At 46.1% G+C, this 23,002-nt stretch overlaps 1 protein-coding gene across 1 annotated transcript in view; it reads right to left on the bottom strand.

Annotated features, from left to right (window-relative positions):
- Positions 1-6,864: 6,864 nt before the first annotated feature.
- LRRC40 (leucine rich repeat containing 40) overlaps positions 6,865-23,002 on the bottom strand; it is a 52,588-nt gene continuing 36,450 nt past the window's right edge. The window contains exons 11-15 of the mRNA XM_040360717.1: positions 19,230-19,337; positions 13,262-13,372; positions 11,132-11,209; positions 8,862-9,047; positions 6,865-7,141 (exon numbers count right to left, since the gene is read on the bottom strand). Coding sequence (XP_040216651.1) covers positions 7,036-7,141; positions 8,862-9,047; positions 11,132-11,209; positions 13,262-13,372; positions 19,230-19,337 — 589 coding nt within the window. The 3' untranslated portion in view covers positions 6,865-7,035. The remainder of the gene's footprint in view (positions 7,142-8,861; positions 9,048-11,131; positions 11,210-13,261; positions 13,373-19,229; positions 19,338-23,002) is intronic.

The following is a 23,002-nucleotide window of genomic DNA, read 5'->3' as shown; positions in this document are numbered from 1 at the left end:
CCATCGGCTCACACATGCTACAAAAAGTCTAACTCCTTCTGCTAAATAACAGAAAATAAATTAAGAATTCAGAAGGAAGAGTTGGACCACCTTGTACTAGGCACAGTAGGTTAGCAGGCATGTGAACAAATTGTGGGCCGGATTCAGAAAGAGATACGACGGCGTATCTCCTGATACGCAGTCGTATCTCTGAGTTCCGACGGTCTTATCTATGCGCCTGATTCATAGAATCAGTTCCTCATAGATATGCCTAAGATCCGACAGGTGTAAGTGTCTTACACCGTCGGATCTTAGGCTGCAATTCCAGGCCGGCCGCTAGGTGGCGCTTCCGTATTTTTACGCGACGAATATGCAAATGAGGAGTTACACCGATTCAGAAACGAACGACCGCCCGGCGTTTTTTTTTTACATCGTTTGCGTTCGGCTTTTTCCGGCGTATAGTTACCCATGCTATATGAGGGGTAGCTAATGTTAAGTATGGCCGTCGTTCCCGCGCCAAGTTTTGAAATTTTACGTTGTTTGCGAATATGCCTGGACGTAATTTACGTTCACGTCGAAACCAATGACGTCCTTGCGACGTCATTTAGAGCAATGCGCACTGGGATATTTTACGGACGGCGCATGCGCCGTTCAAACATAATGAAAAAAATGCGGGGTCAAGCCCAATTTAAATAAAACACGCCCCCTACATCTCCATTTGAATTGCGCAGCCTTACGCCGCAACACATACGTTACGCCGCCGTAACTAAGGGCGCAAGTTCTTTGTGAATAAAGAACTCGCGCCCAAAGTTAGAGCGGCGTAACGTATCGGAGATACGTTACATGGGCCGGACAGATACGCCAACGTATCTGAATCCGGCCCTGTATGTTTAGCCAAAACATATGTTTAGCTTTGAATAGGGTAGGGAGGGTTAAAACCCCATTTGTGTCTGTCTGCCTAGCACTGGGGAGATATTGCTTCACTTCCTGTTCTAGAAACACAACTATATGTTAGAGAAAATTTCCCAACATGAAGGGAGTTACCATCTTGGACAGTTGTCCCTGGAACATTGGAAGATTTCCTTTCACCTTTTCTTTTAGGGCCAACTTCAAAAGTTTGGATTTCCCCCCTCACTTTCTTTTCAAGGGAGCAAAGAAAGACGCCTTGGGAGACGAAACACATTAGAGCGGAGACTTCAGATGAGCGGCAGTGTTGTTGTAAGCTGTCCAAAAATGTTCTACATTGTGCCTTTAATAAAACACTGGATTAGAAAATACTACTGTGGTCTTCTTTGTATCCAAGGCTTTATGTTGTGGTTTGTCATGAATATTGTTGTGTATTAAGGTGAAGGCCATCCATCCTGCCTGAAACCAGCAAAAGGAGGTTTGGTGTGGTGTGTGGCCATTATCCTTACAGATAAAGCTTGATAGAACCTCCTTTATAATAAGGTTTTAATTTTTGGTAAGGAGACACACTGGGTGGTGCTATGGGTGGAAAGATTTATTGCATCACAGTGGACTGTTTGGCATGAATACTTTGAGACTTTTTTCATTATTGATAGTAAGGCTTGGCTTCTTTAATAGAAGTCAATGCAAGCCGCTCTGAAGTCACCCCAAGTAGTGCAGGAACCTTTTTCTAATTTAGAGCGACTTGAAACACTGATTAGAACGGCTCCATTGCACTGAATAGAGAGCGACTTGTCAAGCAACCAAGTCGCCCAACAAGTCACCCCAGTGGAAACCAATCCTTAAAGTCTATTTCTGAACAGAACACATTTTTCTATAAAACACAAAATTTTACAAAAATGGTCTGACCCTTCCCTCACTCGATTTAAACATTTGCCTAGAGATACACTAACTTTTTGTAGTGCGCTGACAATTCTGCCTCTGCTGCAGTGACATCCCAGGTAGTGTTGGCAAACCCTAACCAGTTGTCCAGTGCTGGACTACAGAAAACCTCCCACTCTCCTTATCTCTATAACATTGGGGGAGGTGTTCTGTACTGGACTTCCACAGCTTTCCTCTGCTGAGGTTCAACTCAAACTGAAGAAATCTTGCGCCACCTACTGCTTGGTGCACTAAGCTCCAAGAATTACATGACAAACAAATTGCAACATTTACCTAAAACTTCTCAAAGTGAGATTTTCAGATTTCCGTTGCACATATCACATTCCACCGGAGCAGGCATTGTGATTTGCTGTTTATTTGGTGCGATGATGTCACTCCTGCACATGCTCGTGGAAACCGCGGGCAATGCCACACACGTGCCATTGCTTCAGTTAGCTTTAGTGCGCATGTGCCGATGACATCATGCAGGGGATAAGGAATATCTCCTAAACCAGGGCTGGCAAACACAAGGCCCGTGGGCCGAATCCGGCCCGCCAGACCTTGCCATGTGGCCCGCGCAACGGGCCATCCATTGCCACTAGTGGTGCAACGGATCGTGAACCGATCCGTGATCCGGGGAGCGCAACGCTGCCTCGGCCTTAGGAAAGGCCGCGGCTTCGGCCTAGCTCCGGAGCAGTCGGCAATCTTGGTACACCCGGCTCCTATGATCGATGTCCCAGGGATCCAATCAAAGGACCGCGGGATGTGTGACGTCCATCATAGGCGCCGCAGACTCCAGAAGGCGGCAATTACAAGCCTCCTCCACAGCATGCACTGTAAAGATCCCGGCTCGGGTGGCTCTCCTCTCCTTTCTGGCTGCCGTGACACATGACAGGTAGGTCCATGTTACATGTATGTCAGGTAGGTGAAGTCATTGTGTATGTCAGGTAGGTGAGGTCAGTGTATGTCAGGTAGGTCCATGTATGTCAGGTAGGTGAGGTCAGTGTATGTCAGGTAGGTCCATGTATGTCAGGTAGGTGAGGTCAGTGTATGTCAGGTAGGTGAGGTCAGTGTATGTCAGGTAGGTTTATATGTCAGGTAGGTGAAGTCATTGTGTATGTCAGGTAGCCCATCCCATCTCATTCCATCCCATCCTACCCCACCCCACCCCCCCCATGGTGGATGGAAGGAGCGTGGAGGGTGCAGAGGTCAGATATTGCACACAGTCCATAGCATACTTCTGTATCCTGCATTTCGTACGCAGCAAACTCCTGAACCCTGCGCTCCATAAAACCAGTAATAAACAAATGCAGTGACAATTATTTATAATAGTGGACACATACATACATACTCTTACAGATACAACCGGCCCTTTGAGGGCAACCATACTGCTAATACGGCCCCCGATGAATTTGAGTTTGCCACCTCTGTCCTAAACCCTGCAGGTTTAGGAGATATCCTGGGTAGCTACAGGTAAGCCTTATTTTAGACTTACCTGTAGCATAAAGTTGTTGTAAAGGGTTTACAACCACTTTAATGGCACATCATCAATAGATTATCTGGCCCTGGGTGTCAAGAGGGTGGAGCTAAAGGTAACCAAATTCACTACCTGAGAAAGGTCACACATCACTCTGGGTATCTGAGAGCAACAATGGACAGTTTGTTGGCCTAAAAAAATGGGCTGATGAAATAGCACCTGCTGTCTAGTGGAACGAGCACCTAGGCAGGGTCTGGATTGGAGTCCTTCCCCCTTGGAGAGCTCTACCCCTCACACCTTGTACCCCCGCTGTATCACAATTAGAGACCTGAGAACTTAGTGAACTCTTCATTCCAAAATCCTTATTGGCTACATTCCAGCATATACAGTGTAAAAATCGAATGTGTTTCGACCAATATGGCCTTCCTCAGAAGTTACCGGCTTTCTAATTGTGATTGAGCTACACATGACACGGAAATTCCCAGCCAGAGCACCGGGTTTCAACCATTGCAGTTTGGATGCAGCAGTTGAGCTACGGTATGTTTTCTACACTTGTACCCCACACCATAATGCAAAATGGGCTTAAAGTCTCAACATTTTCCCCAAATCCCCTGATGCAATTCGATATGCTCTGAACAGTACATATCAGCATTCATTCTGTTTTAAATGATGTACATCCTCCCATTACACATGGAGCTGTGGCACTTCCACAAAGACCACTGGCCCCCTCAATTCCTCTTGATCTTGTCGTTTTCAGGATAAGCTGGACAATACAGTTGAGCGCCCCCTAGTGTCCACTCCAGGCTGTACAGACTATGCCAGTGCATGCTTTCCTTCTCTAGCTGAGCTCAGCAAAAACAGGAGAGAGCACGCTGCACACATGCACAGTTTGAATGGCCCGGCTACTGAGCTCAGCTGAAGGGAGAGAGCACGCTGCACATGCACACACTTTGAATGGCCCAGAGTTACGGCTACTGAGCTCAGCTGAAGAAGAGAGCACGCTGAACACATGCCTATTGAATGGCCAGGTGTTTCAGATACTGAGCTCAGCTGAAGGAGAGGGTGCACTGCACATTCACATGCACGCAGTTTGAACAGCACAGAGCTGCCACTAGGGGGCTCACAATTTTAATGTCCAGCCTGTCCAGTAAATTATAGGATGAATAGGGATCAAGGATCCAGTGGTCTTTATGGAGAGAACCTCCCTACCTTCACAGCTGCATTTGTAATGGGAGGATGTACACCATTTATAACAGAAGGAGCCCTGGTATGTTCTATTCAGAGCATATGGATTTCAGCGAATCCAAGCTGGAGGTGAACTTACACTTTAAGGCCGGGTTCACACTTGTCCGACAAACGCTCCGACATTGGGAGGTCATGTAGCATGACGTGTGAAAATCAATGTTTCCCTATGAGAGCCGTCTTAACTGGTCCTACACAAGTCGGTCCGACTTTGAAAATGCTCCCTGTACTACTTTTGGTCCTACATTGATCCTACTTCAGCCCCTTGAAGTCGGACCAAAGTAGTATCCTGTTCATGAAAGTAGGATGGATGTAGGACCAATGTAGGATAAATGTAGGACCAATGTAGCAGAGCAAAGTAGGATGAAAGTAGTGTAGTAGTGTGAACCCAGCCTGAAAGCTGTACTGCTGTCGTGTAGTAGGCTGGGTTCACACTACTTTCATCCTACTTTGCTCTGCTACATTGGTCCTACATTTATCCTACTTTCATGAACAGGATACTACTTTGGTCCGACTTCAATGATATTCAATGGGCCTGAAGTAGGATCAATGTAGGACCAAAAGTAGTACAGGGAGCACTTTCAAAGTCGGACCGACTTGTGTAGGACCAGTTAAGACGGCTCTCATAGGGAAACATTGATTTTCACACGTCATGCTACATGAGGCTCCCAATGTAGGACCGTTTGTCGGACAAGTGTGAACCCAGCCGTATAGTGTGAACCAAGCCTACAGCAGTAGTAAAAGGAATTTATCTCACTCTGGGATTGTTTTGATTGGTCAAAGAACAAAGTCAGACCATCACAAAGTCGGATCAAAGTAGTATCCTGTTCATGAAAGTCGGATGGATGTAGGACCAATGTAGGACCGATGTAGGACCAATGTAGGACCAATGTAGGATGAAAGTCGTACTGCTGTTGTGTAGTATAGTGTGAGCCCAGCCTAAAGATGAACTCCAGGCTAGGCAAATATTGTCCAAATACAAGAATCATGTATTCCTCCTTGAATCTTGGCGTGCATTTCTTCCAGACCTGTGCAGTAATGAAGTGTGCAGGAGCTTCCTGTAATGCAGACCGGTCACTGCTGCTCTCTCTCCTTGTTCAGGGTGACTGGTCTTGTCTCCGCCCCCTCCTGTAGTTTTCTACAGACAGCCTGTAGTGGGTAGAGCCTGCTGGGCCCCTCCCACAGCTCTGCTCTCAGCACAGACTATGTACAGCACAGTGATGATGTCACTGCAATTTTTCACAATGTACCCAAGCACAATCTGCATTACGCCAAGTAGGGACAGGTCCTCTTTAGAATCAATTTCATGGTTGTCATGAAATGTAAAATCTAAACATTGGGGTAGATTCAGAGAGCAATTACGCGGGCGTATCCATAGATACGCCGCGTAATTGCTAAGTAGCGCCGGCGTATTCAGAAAGCTAGATACGCCGACTTTAGCCTAAGATACGACTGGCATAAGTCTCTTACGCCGTCGTATCTTAGGGTGCATTCTGACGCTGGCCGCTAGGTGGCGCTCCCATAGATGTCAGTGTAGAGTATGCAAATTACATACTTACGCCGATTCACGAACGTACGTGCGCCCGGTTTTTACGTCGTTTGCGTACGTCGTTTTCGTCGTAAGGCTGCTCCTGCTATTAGGAGGCGCAGCCAATGTTAAGTATGGACGTCGTTCCCGCGTTGCGATTTGAAATTTTTACGTTGTTTGCGCAAGTCGTCCGTGAATGGCGCTGGACGCCATTTACGTTCACGTCGATACCAATGACGTCCTTGCGACGTCAATTACCGCAATGCACATCGGGAATTTTTAGGGACAGCGCATGCGCAGTACGTTCGGCGTGGGAACGCGCCTAATTTAAATGATCCACGCCCCCTACGGGATCATTTGGCTTACGCCGGACCCTTTTACGCTACGCCGCCGCAACTTTACAGGCAAGTGCTTTGTGAATCAAGCACTTGCCTGTAAAACTTGCGGCCGCGTAACGTAAATGTCATACGTTACGCCGCCGCAGTTTTGCGCGCCCCTACCTGAATCCACCCCATTGTTACCTAAAGTATACTCCCACCAAGAGGTTTAGCGTTGGCAGTGCGAGAAACATTTGAGGTTCAATAAGGCTCCCCTTAAAAAAAAAAAAAGGAAGAAATAAAAATAAAAGAAATAAGAAACAAATAAGGAAAGAGAAAGAAAAAAAAGGAAAGAAGAAAAAAAAAAAAAAAGGGAGGGAAAAACCACATATGATACAAAACCATAGAAGAGACGTTATGGGCAAATGAACCGTGAGCAAATCTCGCTGTCCTTTTTGGTTGAGTCTGAAGAGGAAAGAAAAAAAAAATAAGGCTCCCCGGCATTGGGTTGTGTCTCCCCATAGTAGTGTAATAGATACAAGTCAGGAATTACAATGGATGACGGCAGTGGAACATTTCAGAATAAACCAATATATCCCCCAGCATTGGATGAGAACTGGACCCCTGTGAAGAAACCCCCGGCTGCTCCTCTTCCCCGCACATCATTAGGTGGGAATCCTGCTCCGGAGATACTCCATAACAGCCGTCGTCCCCTTGGCCAGAATGGCCGCCCGCGGGTTCCTGAAGGGGTTTCCTTCCAGATGGAGAGCTCTGTGGACAAGCAATACACACCCAGCATTAGACACATCACTGTGGCCAGATAAATATATACTTCAGTCAAAAGTAGTTTGCACAGTTGTACCGGCTCTTCTCCGGGACTGAAATAGTTTACTCTGATATCACCGCACGCTGCAAGCTTCTCACAATGTGCATTACAACGTGCAGCAAGTCTTTTTTTCAGGAAAGGAGGTTTGGCTCCTATCCCGCTTTGCACTGATGTGGAGGACAGGATTTGACCCCTTCAGAACACAAAATTAGGCTTTGATCACATTTACATAGTTACATAGTTAGTCAGGTTGAAAAAAGACACAAGTCCATCCAGTTCAACCACAAAAAATAAAAAAACAAAATAAAAAACACAGTACAATCCTATACACCCAACTCCATACCCACAGTTGATCCAGAGGAAGGCAAAAAACCCCAGCAGAGCATGATCCAATTTGCTACAGCAGGGGAAAAAATTCCTTCCTGATCCCCCGAGAGGCAATCGGGTTTCCCCCGGATCAACTTTACCTATAAATGTCAGTACTCAGTTATATTCTGTACATTTAGGAAAGAATCCAGGCCTTTCTTAAAGCAATCTACTGAGCTGGCCAGAACCACCTCTGGAGGGAGTCTGTTCCACATTTTCACAGCTCTTACTGAGAAAAAACAATTTAGTTCCACCCATGTGTAGGGTTTTCCCTTCTTGGATGGAATATTTAAGTAGCGTGGTGACGAGAGCGGCCTCCCTCACCCCCACCCCTGAGATGACGTCGAATGTAACAAAACGCGCAAGACGGATCTTATGTTTGTGACATTACCATGCACATTCGAACCAGGAAGTTCAAGACTATACAGGTACGGACACAGTTTTTTTCTGCCAAATGCCAAGAATGATTGATGTACACATATGACCAACATAGTACGTCAGTATGATCAGTGCCGATCCTGACCTCCCTGGGGCCCTAAGCAAAATGAGATGTCACATTAAAGTTGAGAAGGGGGGGGGGGCTGCCAACAGTGACATGTCACATTAAAGATTAAAGTTGAGAAGCAGGGGAGGGAGGGGGTGTTCTGCTGTTGGAAATGACATCTTACATTAAAGTGAGAACCTCTTCTCCCATGCAGCCAGCAAGTTGAGAAGCGGGGTGAGGGGCCGAAAATGACTTCTCACCAGGCGGAGCCTCTAGTAATTTGGGGGGCCCTTCGCAGCTTTGCGGGGCCCTAAACTTCCTGGTTCGAACGTGCGCGGTGACATCACAAGTATAAGCTCCGTCCTTCGCGTTTTGTTACATTTGACGTCATCTCGAGGGCGCGGCCACTCTCGTCACCACGCTACTTAAATATTGTATTCAAGAAGGGAAAACCCTACACATAGGTGGAACTAAATGTTATCAAAGGCTCTTTTAGGATTCTAAAGGCATTTCGGGGGCGCAGTCCCTTCTTCAGAGCGGTGCGCCCCCGAAACGCATCAGCCTGCTCCATATGAATTTTAGAGGCACTTTGTACCTCATGTTATCCTCTCATTTACATGCTGTAAAAAAAAAAAAAAGCCTTAAAAAATAAAACTGATGCAGCCACCACATCAAATGATTGGTAAGCTGCAATATATGACATTTTTGGTTTCGGGTTTAATAACTGCTGGAATCATGTCACTGTGCAGGATAGCAGGAGGCACCAGGCTTGGCTTTATCAGACTACCAGGAAAGGTGACTCAACCATCCCTCACCTTATGCTCTCACAGCTCCCCAGGGCTGGCGGGATCTGCAGGAGGTCATTATTCTGGAGGTCCAGGGTGGACAGCTTGGTCAGTTTAATCAGCTGCAAGGGATCTATGGATCCGATCTGATTGGTGCTAATGAGGATTGTATCCATAGTAGGAATCCGGTACAGAACCTCTGGGAAAGTTTTAAACCTGGAAACAGAGGAATAAAAGATGATGTTACAATGTTGCTCACACAGGAATACAACATTAAATCGAGGCTTGGGCTCCATGGAGCGCACACGTGCACGTCACATGTACGGGCAACCAATTAGGTTTCCCACATGCAAAAAACACTCAAAAAGCAGTCCCTGACACCTGTAATGAGATGCATGGGGCGCCATTAACCGCTTCAGCCCCGGGCCATTTTGGTGGTCAAAGACCAGGCCACTTTTTGCAAATCAGCACTGAGTCGCTTTAACCGCTTAACGACCGCCGCATGTATATGTACATGCGGCGGTCGGAAATCGTCGGGGAGCGATCCAGGATGAGGGCACGGCTATTCGTTTCTAGCCTCCCCCTTCGCTATTGATCCCCGGAGCTGAAGAACGGGGAGAGCCGTATGTAAACACGGCTTCCCCGTGCTTCACTGTGGCGGCGCATCGATCGAGTGATCCCTTTTATAGGGGAGACTCGATCGATGGTGTCAGACCTACAGCCACACCCCCCTACAGTTGTAAACACACACTAGGTGAACCCTAACTCCTTCAGCGCCCCCTGTGTTTAACTCCCAAACTGCAACTGTCATTTTCACAATAAACAATGTAATTTAAATGCATTTTTTGCTGTGAAAATGACAATGGTCCCAAAAATGTGTCTAAATTGTCCGAAGTGTCCGCCATAATGTCGCAGTCACGAAAAAAATGCTGATCGCCGCCATTAGTAGTAAAAAAAAAAAAATAATAATAATAAAAATGCAATAAAACTATTCCCTATTTTGTAAACGCTATAAATTTTGCGCAAACCAATCGATAAACGCTTATTGCGATTTTTTTTTTACCAAAAATAGGTAGAAGAATACGTATCGGCTTAAACTGAGGGAAAAAATGTTTTATATATGTTTTTGGGGGATATTTATTATAGCAAAAAGTAAAAAATATTGCATTTTTTTCAAAATTGTCGCTCTATTTTTGTTTATAGCGCAAAAAATAAAAACCGCAGAGGTGATCAAATACCACCAAAAGAAAGCTCTGTTTGTGGGAAAAAAAGGATTTTGTTTGGGAGCCACGTCGCACGACCGCGCAATTGTCTGTTAAAGCGATGCAGTGCCGAATCGCAAAACCTGGCCTGGGCTTTTAGCTGCCTAAAGGTCCGGGGCTTAAGTGCTTAACTGACAATTGCGCAGTTGTGCCACGTGGCTCCCATTGCCCTCGTACCTCTCCTGCATCTGCAGGAGAGCTCCAGCCCTCCTCTCGTCCTCCTCCAGACCCTTACTTTTTGCTTTCAAGCAATGCTTTCAGCTTCTTCCCAGCCGCAGCATAAGGAAAGGGAGTGAGTGAGTGAGAAACTTGTATAGCGAAACAAATGCGAACTTAATCGCCTCAAGGCGCTTTGCATCCAGTGTTGTCCTGATCCATTAGAAGAGGTGGGTCTTTAGTTTTTTCCTAAAAGCCCGATGATTTTCTTCCAAGCGGATGGTCAAGGAAAGGGGGTGCACTGTGATGTAAGGGAGAGTGAGGGACTCAACTTCTGATGGTGGGGTGGCTCTTGACATCTAATGTAAAGGGGAGGGGATGTGCTGGACATCTAATCTTACAGACAAAACCGGCCTTTTTGAGGGCAATCATAATGCTGCTGCGCCCCCCAATAAAATTGAGTTTGACACCCCTGCTCTAGACGGTTCCACCCTCCACAACCTGTAACCTCCTGGGACACATCACAGGTCCCATGAGGCTGCGGGTCCATTCACAAAGCACAGTGCAACTCGCACATGTGCAGTGGAAAGCCAGCTGTGAAGTCGCCTGTGGCCTGATCTGCACATGCGTGGTTCAGAATACATTAGTGCAGACAGTCTGGGAGAGGCACTTATGGCAGAGAAGACCACTGGGGTCTCTTCTGTTATTTAAGAAACCCTGCCTGTCAGGGATTTTTTACATTTAGACTTTAGGCTGATCACAGGCACATACATACATGGAATGAAACAAATAATTATTATAAAGACAAACAATTTTATACCAATAACGAAATAAACAGCGGTCACACTTCAATGTATCCTCCTGGCAATACGTATCACAGACCTGTTAAAGGAAAGGGTGATGGATTGTAGGCGGGTCAGAGCTTCCAGCTCATCAGGAAGTGACGACAGAAAGTTATTCCTACAAAGAAAAATCTATTTAGTAAAATTCTCACAAATCACTGGAAAGAGATTTAACCACTTAACCTCCGGAAGATTTACCCCCCTCCCCCTCATGACCAGGCCAATTATTGTCTTTCAGACAAAAGTGGACTTCACGGTGGATTTGCCGCAAGATCACTTTTATCGGGGGCGGGAGAGGACCCCATCACGCTCGATCGCATCCTTTCCCCTCTGAGGCTGGATGCCGAGTGGGGGAATGATGGCCCCCGATCGGCTCAATACTTTTGGATGACGGAAGCAACGTCAAACGTCACTTCCGCCCAATGGTCTTAAAAGGGAAATTTTTTTGATTTTTTTGGCAAAAAAAACCCCAATTTATTTTATTGCATTTAAAGGGTTAAAAAATTCTTTAAAATAACAAACATGTTATACTTGCCTCCACTGTGCAGTTCATTTTGCCATGTTTTCTGGGGTCCCTCGGCGGCTGTCTCTGGTCCTCCCTGCAAGAACTCATCACATTCATGCGAGGGAGCTCGCATGGCGATGAGTCCTTGCGAGCGCACTCCCGTGATACAGTGAGCGGCCATAGCCGCTCACTCGGCTCCGCCCCTAGGCGCGCCGCGTCACTGGATGTGATTGACAGCAGCGCCAGCCAATGGCTGCTCTGCTCTCAATCCATCCGCTCTAGCCAATCAGCGGCCAGGCTGAGCGGCGAAAAGGATCTCGGGACCGAGCGGTCAGGTAAGTAAAACGGGGCCTCGGGGGGGAGGGGGGGTCTGGCCAGCATCATGAGATGTTTTTTCACCTTAATGCATAGATTGAGGATATGGTATGTTGATGTGCCCAGCCGTGCCATTCTGCCGACGTATATCGGTGTGAAGGGGTCCTTAAGTGGTTGACTAACCCCCTTCCTAACCAGACCAATTTTCAGCTTTCGGTGCTCTCACAATTTGAATGACAATTACTCAGTCATACAACATTGTGCCCATCTGAAATTTTTGTCCTTTTTTCCCCACAAATAGAGCTTTCTTTTGGTGGTATTTGATCGCCTCTGGGTTTTTATTTTTTGCGCTAAAAAAGAAAAAACACTGACAATTCTGTAAAAAAAAAATAATAATAATCTTGTTTCTGTCATATTAGCGGGTATTGGGGGTATTGCGGAGTATTGGCGGTATTGCAGAGTATTGGGGGGTTATTGCAGAGTATGGGGGGGGGGTTATTGCAGAGTATTGCGCAGGGATGGTTGGCTGGATCTGTGACTGCATTTGTCACAGATCCAGCCACAGCAGCTGCTGCTGCCTCCGCTCTCCCCCCCTCTCCTCTCACACTGTACCGATCGGTACAGAGAGGAGAGGGAGGAACCGGCGTCATTACATGACGCCGGTTTGTTTACAAGTGATCGCTCCGTCATTTGACGGAGCGATCATGTGGTAAACCGCCGCTATCAGTGGCGATTTACCGCGATCTGTGATGCGCCGGGTCTAGATGATTCCGGGAGCGTGCCCCAGGGGGCGCGCGGCGATTTACCGCGATCTGTGATGCGCCGGGTCACAGATGATTCCGGGAGCGCGCCCCAGGGGGCGCGCGAGTGAAGGATTCTGGGAGGACGTCCCAGGGACGTCCTCCCAGAATAACTCCACCGCGCTGTAGACGTCTTTTGTCTATGGCGCGGTTGGGGAAGAGGTTAAATGTTTTCCCAGAGTCAAGGAACAAGGAAAGTGGAGAAAAGTGAAGTGAGGATTTAAAGTGTCACTAAACCCATATCATTAAACGATCAATAAATGGTGTATTACATGGTGTTTATACTCACTATAAGATTTTCCTTATTCTGGGGGGAAAAAACCTGGTTAATCCTGCTGCTCTCTATCTCCCCCTTCTGTCCGTGTACAAAATTCAGCTAGGGATTTTGTAGCTGTGGTGGCAGCTCTGCACATGCTCAGTGAGTTTCTATGCTGAACATGTCCTCCCTAACACATCTGAGCAGCCCGTGTGACTAAAGAGTCACACAACGGGGTAATGTATTTACAAAAAAAATTTAGCTTTTGTTTATTAAAAAAAATGAGATACTGACCTCATATCCAGATGTGTTATTTTCAGTAACATGCACAAATTCAAGGTGATTGTTGGGATTTTATTGAAGCCCAGGTTGACGTCAAACACGGATTCTTTCAATTCTACAATCCTGCAAGAAAAAGTTTTATAAATTAAAGTCTTTCCATTAGGAATGTCATTTTTTATTTTTTTGTTTAGAATCTAGCTTCAAAAGTCTGCCTACTGCATTCACCGGCGGAATCCTGCAAACCAAATCACCCAAGAGTTTATTTTTATCTCGGTAACTATGAATGACCCCTGATCTCCCCACCTGCAGCATCAATTAGAGGGGGTCTTGTTTTCTTACACATTTGACAGGTAAGGATACATGCAGGAGGCATCTATATCCGTATAGATCAGCACTATGGCAGTAGTTTAGAAAGGATGAGAGAGGCTTTACATCCACTTTAACCACTTCCCTACCGGAACATTGTAAAATGACGCCGGCAGGGACCCTCTCTCGATCCGGGTGGACGTCATATGACGTCCTGTGTTCCCGGCGCGCGCCCGCGGCATCGCTCGTGACCCGACACGGGTGCCCGGCGGCCGCGATTGCCGCCGGGCACCCGCGATTGCCGGTAATCACGGCAGGAGTGTGGATCTGTGTGTGTAATAATGGGGTGTAAACACACAGATCCACCTCCTGTCAGCGGTGAGGAGACCAATGTGTGTTCCCAGTACAGAGGAACACACATCGGTCTCCTCCCCTTGAGAGTTCCCTCCCCCCTACAGTTAGAACACACCTTAGGGAACATATTAACCCCTTCAGCGCCCCCTAGTGGTTAACCCTTTCCCTGCCAGTCACATTTACACAGTAATCAGTGCATATTTAAAGCATTAATCGCTGTATAAATATGAATGATCCCAAAAACGTGTCAAAAGTGTCCGATGTGTTCGCCGCAATGTTACGGTCACAGTAAAAAATAAAAAAACGCAAATCGCCGCCAATACTAGTAAAAAAATTAATAAAATAAAAATGCCATAAATTTATTACCTATTTTGTAGACGCTATAACTTTTGCGCAAACCAATCAATATACGATTATTGCGATTGTTTTTTATCAAAAATATGTAGAAGAATACGTATCGGCCTAAACTCAGGAAAAAATTTTATTTTTTTTTTAAAATTGTGATATTTATTTTAAAAAAAAAGTAAAAAATATTGTGTTTTTTTTTTTTTAATTGTCGCTCTTCTTTTGTTTATAGCCAACAAATAAAAACCGCACAGATGATCAAATACCACCAAACGAAAGCTCTATTTGTGGGGGGAAAAAACCCAAAGATTTAGTTTGGGTACAGTGTTGCATGACCACGCAATTGTCATTCAAAGTGCAACAGCGCTGAAAACTAAAAATTGGTCTGGGCAGGAAGGGGGTGAAAATGCCCGGTATGCAAGGGGTTAAACTTCCCAATTGTAGCGGTAACCTGGCAAACCTGGTCAGTACTCTGGTTCCATGGTCAGTACTCTGGTTCCATGGTCAGTACTCTGGTTCCATGGTCAGTACTCTGGTTCCATGGTCAGTACTCTGGTTCCATGGTCAGTACTCTGGTTCCATGGTCAGTACTCTGGTTCCATGGTCAGTACTCTGGTTCCATGGGCAGTACTCTGGTTCCATGGGCAGTACTCTGGTTCCATGGTCAGTACTCTGGTTCCATGGGCAGTACTCTGGTTCCATGGGCAGTACTCTGGTTCCATGGGCAGTACTCTGGTTCCATGGGCAGTACTCTGGTTCCATGGGCAGTACTCTGGTTCCATGGGCAGTACTCTGGTTCCATGGGCAGTACTCTGGTTCCATGGGCAGTACTCTGGTTCCATGGGCAGTACTCTGGTTCCATGGGCAGTACTCTGGTTCCATGGGCAGTACTCTGGTTCCATGGGCAGTACTCTGGTTCCATGGTCAGTACTCTGGTTCCATGGTCAGTACTCTGGTTCCATGGTCAGTACTCTGGTTCCATGGTCAGTACTCTGGCCTAGCCGCCAGGGAGAGCCAACTTCAGTTTCCAGCAGAGGGGCGATCTGCATGGATTTTGTTTTTTTCTCTCTGTCTTAATATGGATTTCCTCCTCCAGGCCAAACTTGTACAGGTACGTAAACCGGACGTACCTGCTTAAGGTTTACAAGGCCAATGTAATTTTTAGCAGTGCTCCTGAAAAGAGTCACAAGGAGTAGTCAGTGAACCTTTAGACCCCATTTACACTGGTGCCGCGCATAGCGTCGGAGGTAAAACAGCGCTATTTTACCGCCGGATTTGCGGCGCATTTCCATAAATGCCCTTCAGTGCCATGCATCACTGCCATCTCGCGGTGCCCACCAGTGCAGCCTATCTGTGCCCACCAGTGCAGCCCATCATGTCCATCAGTGTGGCCTCATCAGCATATATCAATGAAGGAGAAAAATTACCTGTTTTCAAAAATTTATAACAAAATATAAAACGGTTTTGAATTTTATTTTAATTTTTTTAACTCTGTATTTTTTATTTTAACAAAAAATAAAAACGGCAGAGGTGATCAAATACCACCAAAAGTAACTTCAATTTGTGGGGGGAAAAATCATTTGGATACAGTGTTGTATGAACGCACATTAGTCGTTCAAAGAGTGAGAAACGCTGAAAGCTGAAAAATTGGTCTGGGCAGGAGGGGGGTTTAAAAGGGAAGTAAACCCCCCCCCCAAAAAATAAACCTGCAAGATAATGGCATAATGAGCTAGTATGCATAGCATACTAGCTCATTATGAATTACTTATCTTACATTGAAGCCCCCGCAGCCCTCCTCGTCTCCCCCTTCCGGCCACCAACATGTCGCCCGGTGCTTGCTTCCGGGTATAGCGGCTCCGATGCTGCGATTGGCCGGAGCCGCGGTGACGTCACTCCCGTGCGTGGGAGCCGTCGGTAATGGCACGAAGACTGAAGAAATGGCACATAGGCTTCAGTTTGCCCTAGTGCGCATGTGCCGATGACTTCGGCACATGCAGACACAGGGGGATATCTCTTATACCGTGCAGGTTTTGGAGATATCCAGGGTAGCTACAGGTAAGCCTTAATATAGGCATACCTGCAGCATAAAGTTGTTAAAAAGGGTTTACAACCACTTTAAGTGCCCAGTAAGCAAGGGGTTAAATGTCATTTTTGTATGTGTGCGCCGTAATCTATTGTTCTGTTTGTATGGTCATATAGCAGCACCCTCTTTAACCACTTAACCCCCGGACCATATTGCTGCCCAAAGACCAGAGCACTTTTTGCGATTCGGCACTGCGCCGCTTTAACTGACAATTGCACGGTCGTGCGACGTGGTTTCCAAACAAAATTGGCGTCCTTTTTTTCCCACAAATAGAGCTTTCTTTTGGTGGTATTTGATCACCTCTGCGTTTTTGCTCTATAAACAAAAATAGAGCGACAATTTTGAAAAAAAATGAATATTTTTTTACTTTTTGCTGTAATAAATATCTCCCAAAAATATATAAAAAATATTTTTTTCCTCAGTTTAGGCCGATACGTATTCTTCTACATATTTTTCATAAAAAAAAATCTATTGATTGGTTTGCGCAAAAGTTATAGCGTTTACAAAATAGGGGGTATTTTTATGGCATTTTTATTAATATTTTTTTTTACTAGTAATGGCGGCGATCAGCGATTTTTTTTTCGGGACTGCGACATTATGGCGGACACTTCGGACAATTTTGACACATTTTTGGGACCATTGCCATTTTTATAGCGATTAGTGCTATAAAAATGCATTGGATTACTATAAAAATGCCACTGGCAGTGAATGGTGTTAACACTAGTGGGGGGGAAGGGGTTAAGTATGTTCCCTGGGTGTGTTCTAACTGTAGGGGGGTGTGGCCTCACTAGGGGAAATGACCGATCTTCTGTTCATACATTGTATGAACAGAAGATCAGCATTTCCCTGACAGGACCGGGAGCTGTGTGTTTACACACACAGCTCCCGGTCCCCGCTCTGTAACGAGCGATCGCGTGTGCCCAGCGGGCACGGGAGTCGGGGGCGAGCGAGGGGGTCCCCTAGTGGCCTGCGCGAGAGCCGACATTATATTACGTGCTCTCGTGCAGGGGAGCCGACGTAAAACCGACGGTGGGCGGTCGGCAAACGGTTAATGTAATGCATTTTAAGGGTGTTGTTTGTCTACAGTAAAGCCGCAGGCCCTATGCAGGTTCCCTTTCTGCCTTCAGTTTGAGTACCCCGTGGTGACAGGTTCTCTTTACAAATATTCCAATAATTTGTTTGCCTATGAATCCCAGTGTAGGCAGAACCCCCCCGGTGTCTTCATCTCACTGGTGAGGGGACATCATTATTGCAAATGCTGAAATGAGCAAAACACCCGCACACGCAGAAGATGACTGGTGGAAAGCACTTACAGTGAATTACAGTAAGTAGGAAGGATTTAAAATTCCCCTGGAGGGCTCTTGAACCGGCAGACGCTCGGCGAGGAAGTGCTGGGAAATTACACCGGCTTCCCTCGGTGCTTGTAAAGATCTCAGATTATCATCTGCTACATCGTCTGCGTTTACCAGCCAACCGACTCATCCATTCTGATGAAACCATAAAAAGGTAAAAAGGCGCCATAAAAGAACCCCTAAGACAACGATTGTTAACTGATGAGCTATATAGGGCCTTAAATGCGGCCCCTGACATCACCAAAGGGCCACACATAACATAACAATGATTGAGAAGACTGTCAGAGACTGCAGAGCTACTAGAGGAAATGAGGGTCAGAGAGTGAGGAGGGGATACATTCATGGCACTGCCTCGCTTTAACTGACAATTGCGCGGTCGTGCGACGTGGCTCCCAGACAAAATTGGCGTCCTTTTTTTCGCCACAAATAGAGCTTTCTTTTGGTGGTATTTGATCACCTCTGCGGTTTTTATTTTTTGCGCTATAAACAAAAATAGAGCGACAATTTTGAAAAAAAAATGCAATATTTTTTACTTTTTTCTATAATAAATATCCCCCAAAATCATATATAAAACATTATTTTTTTTCCCTCAGTTTAGGCCGATACGTATTCTTCTACCTATTTTTGGTAAAAAAAAAAAAAAACACAATAAGCGTTTATTGATTGGTTTGCGCAAAATTTATAGCGTTTACAAAAAAGGGGATAGTTTTATTGCATTTTTATAAAAAAAATATATTTTTACTACTTATGGCGGCGATCAGTGATTTTTTTCGTGACTGCGACATTATGGCGGACACTTCGGACAATTTTGACACATTTTTGGGACCATTGTCATTTTCACAGCAAAAAATGCATTTAAAATGCATTGTTTACTGTGAAGATGGCAATTGCAGTTTGGGAGTTAACCACAAGGGGGCGCTGAAGGGGTTGAGTGTGACCTCATATGTGTTTCTAACTGTAGGGGGGTGTGGCTGTAGGTGTGACGTCATCGATTGTGTATCCCTATAAAAGGGATCACACGATCGATGTCAGCGCCACAGTGAAGAACGGGGAAGCCGTGTTTACATACAGCTCTCCCCGTTCTTCAGCTCCGGAGGACCGATCGCGGGACTCCAGCGGCGATCGGGTCCACGAGTCCCGCGGTTGCGGAGCTTCGGACTGGGTCGCGTGCGCGCGTGACCCCACGGCTGGGCTTAAGGAGCCATGTACGTGGATGTGCCCAGCCGTGCCATTCTGCCGACATATATCGGCTGGAATGGGTCCTTAAGTGGTTAAAGTGTATGTCAAGACACAGTAAAAAAAAAAAAAAAATAAATAAATAAATATACACAATATTACCAAAAGTTTTGTGACGCCTGCCTTTACACACACATGAATTTTAAAGTGGATGTAAACCCTCAATACACCCAGTGAAGTGAACAGCCACAGATTATACACAGAGATGAACCAAATCTCTCAACTTAAGTTTTATATGTATATCTGCTGTCTGTGAAATCAGAAAGAGGCTTGGTCCTTAAGTGGTTAATAAAACAGAGTTTACCTTGGGGGCACTTCGGTCAGCTGATTTTTGCTGAAATTTACTGTGGTGACGGGACAGGAGCCAACAGCATTGAAAACCGCGTCTGGGATGGCAGCGGCCTGCTTGTCACTAGAAGAAACGAGAGCAAAAAAATGAAAATGTGACAGGTGTACAACAAAAACACGAACATCTGCAATGAAGGAAAAGGTCTGTGTTGGCACGGTACACTGGGGGAGGGGATACAGTAATCAAGGCGAGATATGGCGAGGACACGCAAGAGCATCTCAGATGGGACATCCCTGATGAAGGGACCGACGAGGATACAACAGGAGAATTAATAAATTATTTTCTAATATTAAACTACTGAAATATTAATTTAACCACTTGCTTACTGGGAACATATACCCCCCTCCTGCCCAGGCGAAATTTCAGCTTCCGGCACTGCGTCGCTTTAACTGACAATTGCGCGGTCGTGTGACGTGGCTCCCAAAGAAAATTTGCGTCCTTTTTTCCCCACAAATAGAGCTTTCTTTTGGTGGTATTTGATCGCCTTTTTATTTTTTGCGCTATAAACAAAAAAAAGAGCGACAATTTTGAAAAAAAAAAATCAATATTTTTTACTTGTTGCTATAATAAATATTCCAATATATTTTTTAAAAAAACATTTTTTTTTCTCAGTTTAGGCCGGTACGTATTCTTCTACATATTTTTGGTAAAAAAATAAATAAAAAAATCGCAATAAGCGACTGGTTTGCGCAAAAGTTATAGGGCCAGATTCACAAAAGAGATACGCCGTCGTATCTCTTGTCGTATCTATGCGGCTGATTCATAGAATCAGTTCCGCATAGATAGCCCTAAGATCCGACAGTTGTAATTGACTTACACCGTCGGATCTTAGGCTGCAATACTTTGGCCGCCGCTGGGTGGAGTTTGCGTCGTTTTCCAGCGTCGGGTATGCAAATTCGCTTTTACGGCGATCCGCGAAGGTACGCGCGTTCGTTACGTCGTCGCTGGTCGGTTTTTCCCGTCGCAAAGTTAGGCCTGCTTTTTCATGGCTTAACTTTAGACGAACCATGTTAAAGTATGGCCGTCGTTCCCGGGTCGAATTTCAAATTTATTAATTTTTTTGCCTAAGACGTCCGGGAATACGAAAGTACGTTACGCACGTCGCCATTCAAAACATTACGACGGGCGACGTCATTTCGCGCAAAGCATGGCGGGAAATTTCAAAACGGAGCATGCGCAGTACGTTCGTCGCAGGAACGCACCTAATTTAAATGGTCCCCGCCCCATTTGAATTAGGCGGGCTTGCGCCGGACGTCTTTACGTTACTCCGCCGCAAGTTTACACTCAAGTGCTTTGTGAATCAAGCACTTACGAGGAAAACTTGCGGCGGTGTAACTTAAAGACGATACGTTACGCCGCCGCAGTTCTCTATGAATCTGGCCCATAGCGTCTACAAAATAGGGGACAGAATTATTATTTTTTTGATCATTTAATTTTTTTTACTAGTAATGGCGGCGATCTGCGATTTTTTTTTTTTTATTGGGACTGCGACATTATGTCGGACACTTTTGACACCATTCACATATATACAGCGATCAGTGCTATAAATATGCACTAATTACTGTATAAATGTGACTGGCAGGGAAGGGGTTAACACTAGGGGGCGGGGAAGGGGTTAAGTATGTTCCCTGGGTGTGTTCTAACTGTAGGGGGGGGGGGTGGACTCACTAGGGGAAATGACTGATCGCTGTTCATACATTGTATTAACAGAAGATCAGCAATTCTTCCCCTGACAGGACCGGTCGCTCTGTAACGAGCGATCGCGCCTGCCGGGCCCCGGAGTCGGGGACGAGTGCCTCTAGTGGCCTGCGCGAGAGCCCACGTATAGCTAGGGGCTCTCGCGCAGGGGAGCCGACCTGCCGCCGTAAAATGACGGCGGCTGGTCGGCAAGTAGTTAACAGCAGCAGAGGAGGTGCGACTGTAAAATAAGGAGGGGGTTATGGGAGGCGGCCAAACCAGCCATTATTTGTACAAATGGAGCTGAGGAGTCACAGGGAATCATACCAGTGAGGGCTGCAGAATTGAAAAGGTTATGTGGCTTCAGTGCTGCCTGTACCTTCCTATAGGAATATCTGTAATTTGGGCTTCTGCCTGGGGAGCAGCTACAGACAGCAATAAAAAAATGTATTTCCAAACCACAGCACAGATTTTAATGGTGACACGTGAATGATTAACTTGTATAGCGCTACAAATGCGAACTCAAGGCGCTTTTTGCAGCCAATGTCTGCCTGGCTGGGGCGGTCATTTACCCCGTAGGATCTCAACGCGCTTGGGACACACATTCCTACACATTATATATACTGGGCCAATTTGGACAAGATCCAATTAACCTACCAGCATGTCTTTGGAGTGCTATCCCTTAGAAATTTAAACACACCTGCTTCAACGTCACCTACTTCCAACTCAAGGTAGGTTCTTCTTTAATTTGTGCCTTTTATATATGCTTGGAGTTCTGCTTTAAAGAAGAACTCCAGGCAAAATGTATTTTCCCATGGCTTGTACTCGCACTGCGTCGGTTACATGGTCGTTTTGTCCAGGGGCACAAGGATAAGTCATAGGCACGGATTCACATACAGCGCCGCATATTTATGCTGCCGTAGCTTATCTCCTTTATGCTACGCCGACGCAGCGCAGAGAGGCAAGCCCTGAATTCACAAAGCACTTCCTCCCAAATCTGCGCTGGGTTTTTCAGGCGCAAGTTGGCGAAAGTGGGCGTGAGCCATGCTAATGAGGCGTGACCCCATGCAAATGATGGGCCGAGCGCCTGATAGATACGTATTGCCAACTGCGCATGCGCCGTCCCGTGGGCGCATCTCAGTGTGCATGCTCACAATCACGTCGGAACAACTGCCTAAGATATGTCGGATCACTGCCTACGGCGTGAACGTAACCTACGCCTAGTCATATTCACGTACTACGTAAACTACGTAAAATACGCCGGCTTGTGTTCTCTGGTGCAGCCCTTTGCATGGATGCTGCTGAGTTACACCTCCTTTATGGGGCATAACTTTACGCCGGATGTATGACTTTACGCGCACTGCGTCGGACGGACGTACGTTCGTGAATCGGCGTATCTCCCTCATTTGCATATGTGAATAGAAAATCAATGGGAGGGCCAAATACGTCCAGCGTAAATATGCGCCCACTCTACGCCGGCGTAGGCAAGTTACGTCGGTCGGATGAAGCCTATTTTCAGGCGTATCTTAGTTTCTGAGTCCGGCGCATAGATACGACGGCACATATGTGCACTTACGCGGCGTATCTCGAGATACGTTGGCGCAAGTGCTTTGTGAATCCGGGCCATACTTTCCCGACCTTTTGGGAAAACAGCACTCCCCCACGTCCAAAAGTGGACTGTTCCTGCCATCCTCATGTCCAGAGCCATTCTATGGGCATGATACCATCAGGAAAAGTCCACCGCACAAAACCACTACCCTGTGTGTGTGTGGGGGACTGGTCTTTTGAACTGAGGATCGGCGGACTAGGTAAGTATATCTCCACTCTCCTCACCCCTAGAGAAAAACTAGCAGTTAATCCATGCAGTGTGGGCACAGTCCCACTGCATGGGAAAAAAAATTGCCTGGAGATCTTCTTTAAGAAAATGTGAATACACAAAAGGTTGAAATGGGCAGAAGACTGGATACAGTGCCTTGAAAAAGTATTCATACCCCTTGAAATTTTCCACATTTTGTTATGTTACAACAAAAACTGTAAATGTATTTTATTGG

Source organism: Rana temporaria, chromosome 7 (genome assembly GCF_905171775.1).
Source record: "Rana temporaria chromosome 7, aRanTem1.1, whole genome shotgun sequence".
Lineage (NCBI taxonomy): Eukaryota > Metazoa > Chordata > Amphibia > Anura > Ranidae > Rana > Rana temporaria.
Note: the sequence above shows the minus strand (reverse complement) of the source record. Positions and strands in the feature narration are given on the sequence as shown.